This window comes from Acomys minous (genome assembly GCF_964271855.1).
Source record: "Acomys minous genome assembly, chromosome: 4".
In the NCBI taxonomy this organism is placed as follows: Eukaryota; Metazoa; Chordata; class Mammalia; order Rodentia; family Muridae; genus Acomys; species Acomys minous.
In genome coordinates this window covers 21024970-21035013 of record NC_140486.1, presented here as the reverse complement: position 1 = coordinate 21035013, position 10044 = coordinate 21024970, and the positions used below count along the sequence as shown (strand labels likewise).

Genomic DNA, 10044 nt, shown 5'->3' with positions numbered 1-10044 from the left:
GTCTGCTGCAAGAGCTACAAGTGCTCTTAACTGCTGAGCCATCTCTCTGGCCCTAAAAATAAAAGTAACTTTGTTTTAACAAAGAAAATAAATATTTAATGTCAGCTGACCATTTGTGTCTGTTGTCTGCCCCAGGATGTGACAACCAGGTGCCACACTGTCTTAGTTCCTTTTCTATTGCAGTGACAAAGCACCACGACCAACGCAGAGTTTAACTGGGCTCACAGTTTGCACAGGCTAGAGTCCGTGATGGTGGAACAAAGGCACAGCAGCAGGAACAGTTGATAGTCATATCTCAAACCACAAGCAAGAAGTAAAAGCAGGTGTTAAGTCTTTTGACACTTCACTGTCACAAGCTTGGGAATTCAAAAGCCTCGTGCTGTCCCCAGTGCCCTCTCTTTGCCTCCTACTTGTGGGTCAAGATGTGAGCTCTCAGCTGTCTGCTGCCATATCTTCACTTGCTACCATAGTCTTTGACCGTCTGGGAATGTAAACCAAAGTTACCTCTTTTATAAGTTGCCTTGGCCATGGTGTTTTTATCACCACAATAGAAATGCCACAAACGTGGCTTCATAGTTAGAAATTAAGTTAGTTGCATTCAAATTCTTTGTAACTGACTCCACATATACTTAAGAGTACAAGGTAATGTAATGTTTGGTTTGTATTTATACTGAAGATGGTTAAACGAAACCTAGGCTTGGTCTCATAGTGACTCTGTGGAAGGCACTTAATATGTACTCTTTCAGGAATGTTGTGACATAAGATACAGTATGGTAGGTCCTTTAAAAAAGGGTGCAAATAGAAACCACCATATGGGGGTCAGTGAGATGGCTCAGTGGGTAAAGGCACTTGTTGGATGACTTGGGGGTATTACCTGGTGGAAGAAGAGAACCAACTTCCAAAACTTGCACTCTGTTCTCTACACGCATGTCATGGCAAGGAGGCACATGCATGCAGACTCACACATAAAAAGGTTTTCAATGTTCCTACAAAGAACTACCATATGATCCAGCAATCTGTTATCGGGTAAATGTCTAGTAGGCTAACAGAAAGCCTAGTGCTGGTAATGTGTTACTTCTTTTGGAGTTGTTGACCAATGAAACCCCAAATACACCCCAAATGTTACAAGCCAGTGTTCTTGGTTACTCTGCAGATTTCATGGTGAGACCCTCTTGTTGAAGACGACATGTATTTGAGTCAAAAGACATGAAGAAATTGAGCAGGTTCTGGCCTGGAAGCTTCCTCTCTAATTGGCTAGCTTTCCTAGAAAGGGTGGGTCTAAGCGTGTTGCTGGAGAAGGAAAGTACACTCTCCTGGAGAAGACATACAAATTATATTATACAGACTGAGGAAGTTATATCTAGGTATGTGTGTGTGTGTAACAATGATGGCATGAATTTGAATGAGAGCATGGGAGGGTTCATGGATGGGGATGAAGGGAGGAAAGAGAAAGTGATGGAATCATATTACAAGCTCAAAAACAATATTTTAAAGTAATCCTCCTTCCCCATAAAAAAAAATGGTCTTCACTCTTGACAATACCTGTAGCCTTCTTCTAATTTTGACTTAGAAGCCAGAGGCTTTTGGCTCCAGGTGCCCTAGCTGCTCCTCTGGGGTCCAACCACCAGTAGCCTAGCACTCTGCCCTTAAGGAACAGCAACAGTCAGCAGCAGGTAGTGCCAGCTACTATTAGGGCCTTCAAGAACTACCTGTTGACTCTCCACTTCTACCCTACAGTGAGCAGGAAATTGGCATTATCTCTCTCAAGCAGGCCTGGAGTAGCAGGACTCTCAACCGTGAGGGCTGGGCAGCTCCAGTGACCACGCCTTGCGGAGCATCTATTTTTCACAGCCTCCCTCTTTCTACTCTTGGTCTTTCACCGCTGCCTTCCGCCTCTACCTTCCATCAAGTGCCACTGGACCCCAGGAGCTGGTGATGGTTGCTCTGCTAACCCTCCAGCTATCTTCTTACCACAGCAGGTTGTTGTCACTGGTGTTTGCAGCTAATCTGGCCGTACCCATGAGGAAAGACCACAAGTGGGCAAGAAAAAGACCATTTGGGGGATCATCTTTATTAGACCTAATGTTGCAACAGCATAGGGGCGACAGGAAAACTAGCTGAGCCATCTATTTATATAGCCCCGAGAAGGACATGGCAAAGATGTGTCATGTAAATGAAGAATTGTATTTGCTTGCACCCAGCACAGCACACAGCCTCCAGCTTCGTGGCCCTGGCTACTGCTTCTCCTCCTGTCTTAAACGCAAAGAGCTCCCAGGCCATCTAACAGTCACCACAGCCCATCTTGGCTGGAGACACTGGTCTTCCAAAGCTGGCAGGGATTGTCTGTAGTGGTCAGGACTGGAACAAGGCCTTCTGGATCAGAAGTCGTTCCGTCAGTTGCTCTTATCCATTCAGCTGGCGTTCGCCACGAGGCTTTCAAGCATAGAGAACAAGCGTAGAGAGCGGCTGCTGTTTAATTATCTTCTCCCTTCCAAGCTGCCAAGCTTAAGGGGAAGGTCTACCGAATACACGCTATCCACTGCTATCCAAAGGTCTCACCAACCCATCTTGGGAGTTTTGCTCATTCGTATAAAGTTCCACCAAAACCTAACATTTTTCAACAGCGTTTTACAATGCTCGACCCTAACCCAGCCCCATGGGTCTCCGTCTCTGTCTCAACTCGAGCAAGTGATAACCTAACCGCTCCTGCCACAAGCCAATGAGTTTTGTCTGGTATTTAAGGCGCGCAGCCCCTGGTAGCAATATTTTCCATAGAAGGAGGTATTTACGGTAACAGACTGCGCGGCGGCATTTACGGTAACGGGGCTGGGCTGGCCAAGGCCCGGCATCTGGGTCGGCTCCGCCAGTTTGCCGCGCTCTCAGGGGCCAGCTCACGCCTAGGACGATCAAAAAAGATGCACAATGGCCCGTCGGGGCAGTGAGGGGCCGTGGCCCTCGGGCTGGACCCACAGCAGCCACGCCCCGCAGCTGGCGTCCCGGGGTCCGAGTGCAGCGCTACCTCGTGCGTCCGTAGGAGCCCCGGTCTGACCTGCGGGACCTACCCGCGCCCCGAGCCTCGATGGGCCTGTGCTACAGCCTGCGGCCACTGCTCTTCGGGAGCTCAGAGGACGCTCCCTGCGTGGCCTCGGACCCGCGCGCTGAGGATGGCGCGCGCTGCGCCTCCCCGGCCCAGGTCCCGGTCCCGGCCCCGGCCCCGGCTCCGGTGGGGACCTTGCTCCGGAGGGGCGGCGGCCAGAACCCCGCCAGCTCGCGGCCGCCAGTGGAGCTGCAGAGCCGCCGGCGACAGGAGCAGCTGCGCACGGAGGAGCGCGAGGCGGCTAAGGAGGCGCGGAAAGTGAGCCGCGGCATCGACCGCATGCTGCGCGAGCAGAAGCGCGACCTGCAGCAGACGCACCGGCTCCTGCTGCTGGGTAGGTGTGCAGCCGTGGGCACGAGAGCTGGGGATTCGGGCGGGACCCTGCCTTGGGGAATGTCAGGGTGAACACTGCAGACAGAATGACTTTCACCCTGACATTTAAATGGCTTCGTCGCCACAACGCCCCTGGGTGGTTTCTCTCTTTCTCCCATGCCTTGTGACCGAGGACAGTGGCTCACGGATTACTAATTAATAAGCCTCTCTGGGAAATTTCCGCCCTTGATCCATTGATTTCCGCAGCGTGAACTCCACAGGGATGTCTTATCCTACTCCTCCATTTCCTGTCACAGTCCAGGAGGCTTAGTTTGTTCTAAGAACACCAATAAAAGGAGACTTAGAAAGCCTTTTAGCTAGACCGCAAAGCTTTTACTGTAAAAGCAGAGCTGGGATGGATGTAGGGTGCTGGCTGTTGAGAAACAGTATCATTGTCTGTATAGTGTTATAAGCTGTGCCCGGTGCTGTGCTGGTATTCTTTTCAGTACAGTTTAAGAAGGTGTCCTGTCCTGCCTGTTCCCGCCCTGTGCCCCGCCCCTAGTCTCAATAGTCCCTCATCAATTATACGAAAGCGGACATAAACCTGCCGTCATTTATTTAGAGGTTCTCTGGTATTTTTCAGAGTTTAGGGTAACTGTGCTCTTATTAACAACTAGAAAACGTTTTCGGTGCAGTCAAGTGTAAAATGAAAAGAGGAATGAGTCGTATGAGGTCCTCTGCGTGACTCAGAGGACAGAAAGAGACCAGAGGAGGACACTGGGAGGTCCTGCTCTACACGGATTTGGAGCCGCCAAGCCTTTGGGGTCGCAGGGTTTCACTGACGCTGGACTCCCAGAGCATCAAGTCCCATGTCTCAATCCTCTAAATCACAAACGCTTTGTTTTCTTTTACAATTTTATTACATCTGTGTGTGTAGGTCAGAGGACAACGTTTATGAGTTTGTGGTATCCTAACAACTTGTGGGTCCCAGGGCTGGAACTCAGGTTATCAGACTTGGCAAGTCCTGGCCCAGAGTCGTGAATTTCGGGAGGGGGGTGGGGCGCAGGGGGGATTAAGATGTCAGAATTTGATCCAACTTTGTGACCCATCAGATGGAATGGCTGCCATCTGTGCTCAGCTATATGACTGCAGCTCTTAACACCTCAAGAGCAAATACTGAGTTTAAAACGAATAATGTAAGAACGAAACTCGCTGATATATCATGGTGAAATATCCGAATTCTAAAACAAAGAGAATTTTCTTTTGAAACAAAGAACGTGTAAGCATGAGAGTCCTACCTTTTCTTCAGGAGATGCATTTCCAGACCTCTATGGATAATGAAAAGTGTGTATAGAACCCTCTACATACTATGCTTTGCCCATGTATGCATGTCTATTGTGAAGCTTAATGTGTAAATTGGGCACAATTTAGACTAACAACAGTGAATTACAATTTAGACTAACACAATAGAGACTAACAACAGCTAATAGAACACTTACAAACAATAACCTACAATATATGTCATATGAATGTGGTTTCTCTCCATATCGTGTTGTGCTATACCTGCCCTTATGATGCTGTGAGGCAATACATAGTCTCAGTGATGAAATAAAGGTGAATGACACTGGGGTTGCTGTGTATGTGGAATGCTGGAGCATCCTATGTGTTGTCCGTCTCCACAAAGGTACATAAGCCGACACATATTATGTTCACACTGCACTTTATTCAGTGGACCTGTGATCTAAAAAGGTCATTGTCAAGTTAGCAACTAAAGAAATTGTCTCCGCATTTCAACCCCAGTCAACAGTCGTTACAGAGGGAAAAAAAAAGCACAGTTTTTCCTAGGTAGCCTTGAGTATTGGTGTTCGTGATGAGGTCGCCTCCCTCATTAACAGCCTTTGCACTTGTCTTTCATTATAATCTTTATGAATATCTGGGCAGAGACACTTGGACCCCTGCATCTGGCTAGTGTCTGCTAGTGTCAACTCTTTGCACCCTTAAGAACAGATGGATCATTAATAGAGTGCATATGCAGATTCTTTGCTATGCTACAGAATACAGAAAGTACCCTAGCCCATCCTGTGACCCTTCCTGACCTCGAGGACCACTGACCAATATCTCCCAATATTGGTCCACGGGTGCAAAGGAATTAGGGGCAAAAGATGGGGAATTTAGAAACTCCATGAGTACAGCCATAAATGACAACTTCCAGGACCAGCTTCAGGGAGGCAAACCAATTTTATTCAGGATAAACAAGGGTTATATAGAACTTTGGTGAGGGGGAAAGGATTTCCAGGGTGGGTGTAGATCTTTGGCTGGAGGGCTAAGGTACTGAGATGCCTCATTTACTTGGAAAGGCATTCCAGGAATCCCAGGTGCTTGCTGGGTGGGTTCCTACCAGGAGAAAGGGAGCTGAACCTGCAAATTCTGTAAGAGACATGAAACACTCCTCAGGTAGAGGGTGTGGGGATCCAGGGGGCCCTGGGCAGAGAAGAGGAAGCCAGCTGACAAAGGGAATTCTCTATTTTGTGCCAAGCTCAAGGCTTTCGAGTCATGATGAACTGCAACCTTAACAGAAGGGATCCTGAGCACTGGCCTTGGGTTCACAGTGCCAGTACTGGAAAAAACAAACAAACAAAACAAAAAAATTACAATAATTTTTTTAAAAACTGTTACATCAGACTGAAACAGCTTATAGATTTTATATAGATCTAAGTTAAATACAGAAAGGTTGTTAACATTTGTTACAATTTAAAACGTACTTGACTTAGAAATCTTGGGTCAGCCTTGTAGGCCCTTGATCTCATATGTCTGCTTTGGTCACTCCTATGTTTGCTAGTGGCGTATTTTTGCTTGCCCCCTCTTTTACTGATCCTAGATTGAGATCCTCGAATTGGGAACAGAGTTCACAGACTCAGGGAAGGCACACTGCCTCCATGCCTCTCCGTCCTGACCCACTATGCTGAGGATGCTCACCTCCCATCCCATAACAACTCCTCAAGCAAGAATGTCACTCCAAGGTCCAGCTCTACCATAAGGTGGATCGGGTGGCATGGCTGTCTTCCATACAGCACTCAACATGGTTCCCCAGCAACATCTAGGCATCCCTGGAGCACTGAGGGCCCTTGATGGGAAGGATATGGCCCTGTTTTGATTCTTAGGGGGAGCATCTTCCAGGAATATAGGATATTATCAGGTTCAGGAGTTGGATGTGGATGTGATGGAGTCAAATTTGGAGAGCATGGTAGGAACTGGGAGGCGTGGCGTTGGGAAGAGGGCTCAGAGGCTAGAGTGGAGTACAGGCAGCAGGGAGGGATCTGAGATAACTTGGTTCTGTAAGCAAGAAGTCTGTGATGGAGATGCTGACAGGGTTGTTTTCTAGTGTGGGGTCCAGGGCCTATAGACAGAATATTTCACGTGGTGTTTGCTATTAAGATATTCTGTGTGCAGGTGAGGGGCTCTCTCCTGCCTCCCCTCCTCTTATGAGGACATCAGCTCTATCAGATTAGAATTTTGCTTCATGGCCCCCCCTTACCTTAGGCTCTGTGGCAAGATAACATTGAGGATTATAATTCAGTATATGAATTTGGGGTAGAAAATGCAAAATTGTGTCCTAGCCAGCAATTAGAGAGTGCATGCCCTGTCTTACAAGAGGCAGCTTCATTTCCTTGGTGCCTTATGAGAATGCACACTGGTTCCCACTCAGATGTTCCTAGAATAAGATGGCTCTATCTGTTTTCCTCTGAAGATTATGTTTGACAGGGTCTATTATGAGGCTCTGTCATCCAACTCAGATCTACCTGCCTTTGCCTCCAAGTGCTGGGAGTAAAACCATATGCTACCACAACTAGCAAGACTATTCCTTACGTATTATCTCATATTTTTTGTGAGCCACTGTCTGAATGACCAATCCATGCTTAGATAATTCTTGCCCCTAGTTTCTTTCAGGCCACACTAAGAAGGCCCATTGATGGCAAGCCTGGATCTATACCAATTTAAATCATAATTTGCCAGAGTCTAGCTCCAGATGAGGATTGTCTTACACTGAAACAGACAGGGGGGAAACTTACCCTATCTTCAGGTCCCTGTTTGGGCACCAGTTGTCAGAGTCCAGCTCTGGATAAGGGTCGGGCCCGGAAGGGTGTATATGAAAGTGACAAGAGACGGGACACCATTCAATTCTTTTTATGAGAGACAGGACAGAGAGAAGCCTTAGTGGCTTTACCTGCTCTGACAACCTGAGTCTCCTTTAAGCTTTATTTATACACAAAATCATTTCCTTAAAGACTTTAATCATTGATTACACAGCTTGAAATCTTTTTTGGTTGCATAAATATATAGGAACAAGGGGAGCAAAGCAAGGAAACAGCAAATTTCCTGAGAACTGAAAATTAACTTTAGGATAAAATCAGCTTTCTTTTAAAACTTTCTACCTTATGACTGGTATCGTAAAGCCTTGCGGGTACAAAAGGTATTAAACAAAGTGACTCTATTTGATTTTGTTTTAAGTTGGCATATAGTTAATAGATCAAAGATCAGTCCCTCCACCTGATATCCTAAACTTGTCTTCCTGACCCTTAGTTATCACCAATAACTTTATTAACTTTTATTAGTATCAGCTTTTACTAATTTTCAGTTCTAGCCTTTGGGGAGAAGCCTCTAACAGGAATTTCCCCAGTAGAGGGTCAATCCAGGGCATCCAGGCACTGGAACTTTGTCAAGCAGTGCCCCCAGAATTCTTGGCCTCACCAATAATTGTCTTGCTGGGTATATTAATCCATTTTGCAATACTATATTGAAATACCTGAGGCCAAGTAACTTTATAACAAAGAAAGGTTTACTATGGAGTATACTTCTGAAGACCAATGTTGAAGGGCTTACATCTGGTGACTTACATCTATTTGTTAACCTCTTGGTGATCTCCTGGTCTTAAGGTGGTTCAGTCTTGGCATGCAAGAGGGGGAGAGGGTAACAAAAAGAAGAGGAGAGAGAGAAAAGAAAAGAGGAGAGGACAGCAGAGCAGAGCAGATACCCTGGTCTCTCCCTCTCCTTGGTTATTCAACCACGGAAACCAACACTAATTGTTGTTCTGTGTCCTGTGGTAGGCTGGGCTGTTGACTTCCAGATGGAAACAGAGGAACCTCAAGATCAAAGGTTCTGTTTCTCTCAGGAACAGCTAGAGTGCTCAGGGCAAGGCCGTGTGCTAGGCACAGTTTCTGATCTCTGTAGAAAAGGTGGAAATGTGTTTTCCACTGGGTGCTACAGTTAGCTCTTTTAAGGGAGATTGCCAGTATCAGAGGACAGTGGAAACTCCAGAGTTTCAAAAACCTGTGATGACACTGAAATGTTACATCCCTTTGGTTAAGCTGCTACATTAACAGCAAGGTGTGGGTGAAAGCCCATGTGTGGTCAGCTCACAGCCGAAACATAGGTCTGGTGAGAGATGTGGGCCTGGTGGGTGCTTTGCCAGTGTTCAGCACAGAGCCTGCAGCTGTCAGGCAGGCTCCAGTGGTGAGTGACTGAGGCATCTATGGTGGCCTGGCCAGCAACCATACCCCAGGGTCCAGAAATAAATCCTCTGGGAAGAAATGGAGCCCTTTCTCTTCCTTCCCCAGAATAAATGATGAGTATCAGAAGATCTTTGATGAAACCGATGCTGCTGGTCCCTTTATTTTGTGTGAAACAGAGACTTATAAACCTTGGGCAGTTGGAGAAGTTTTGAGGGTGTTTGATGATTCGCTGGGGCTAGAGGTGCTAGGGATACTTCATTTATAGTCAATAGCACAGCCCTATCATAAGGAGGGAAACACAGTACTTAATTATGCTATGGATGGGGGAAGATCTCCAGGAATGGTAAAAGGTCATTGGCTGAAAGCCAAGACATCTCATTAGCATAGGTATTTCCAGGAATCCCCAGGTGCTTGCTGAACGGATTTCTTATCAGGAAAAAAATTGGGTTTGTAATCTCCCTGAGGACTATGTGACTCTCCTTAGATGATCTGGGGTTCCCGAGATCAGGTGGAGATAGAACCAAGCTAAGAAACTGAGTCTGTCGTCTTATACCAAGCTCAGAAGCTATTCTGAAATGCAAGACTTCGCCTTAACAGTAGAGTCCCTCACCTAGTGACTTCGTCTAGTCACTAAGCAACTAGTACAAGCCCCACCTCCAGACATCAGATTTGGATGAAGTGTCTACACTCTTAATATCTCAATTTTTCAACTAAGTTTAACATAAGAAGCATAAGGTACAAAGTCAGAGCTGTTCATAGTGGCACACATAATACTAGCTTTTGGAGAGGCTGAGGTAGGATTATCATGAGTTTGAGGTCAGCCTGGACAAAAAAGTGAATTCCAGGCCAGCCAGAACTAAATAGCAAGATCTTGTTTCAAAAGAGAGAGATGGTGAGGGGAGCGGCTGTGGTGGAGTGGAGAAAGGAAAGAGGAAGGGGAAAGGGTTTAAAAAATATTATATATTCAAACTATACCTTTTTCATGAAGGGCAATCTCTTTAGGATAGTCACACTGGTGTTCTTTTACCAGAATCCTGGTGTGACTTTAACTCATGTCTTAAGATCTTTAAAGGAACAGGGTAAAGTAACGCAAGAATGTTTCACTATCCTATGGAGTTAGTCATT

General features: G+C 46.4%; 1 protein-coding gene across 1 annotated transcript in view; it reads left to right on the top strand.

The window, feature by feature from the left end:
- Nucleotides 1-1199: 1199 nt before the first annotated feature.
- The window catches only part of GNAL (G protein subunit alpha L), a 126274-nt gene continuing 117429 nt past the window's right edge, over nucleotides 1200-10044 (top strand). The window contains exon 1 of the mRNA XM_084780315.1: nucleotides 1200-3431. Coding sequence (XP_084636441.1) covers nucleotides 3080-3431 — 352 coding nt within the window. The 5' untranslated portion in view covers nucleotides 1200-3079. The remainder of the gene's footprint in view (nucleotides 3432-10044) is intronic.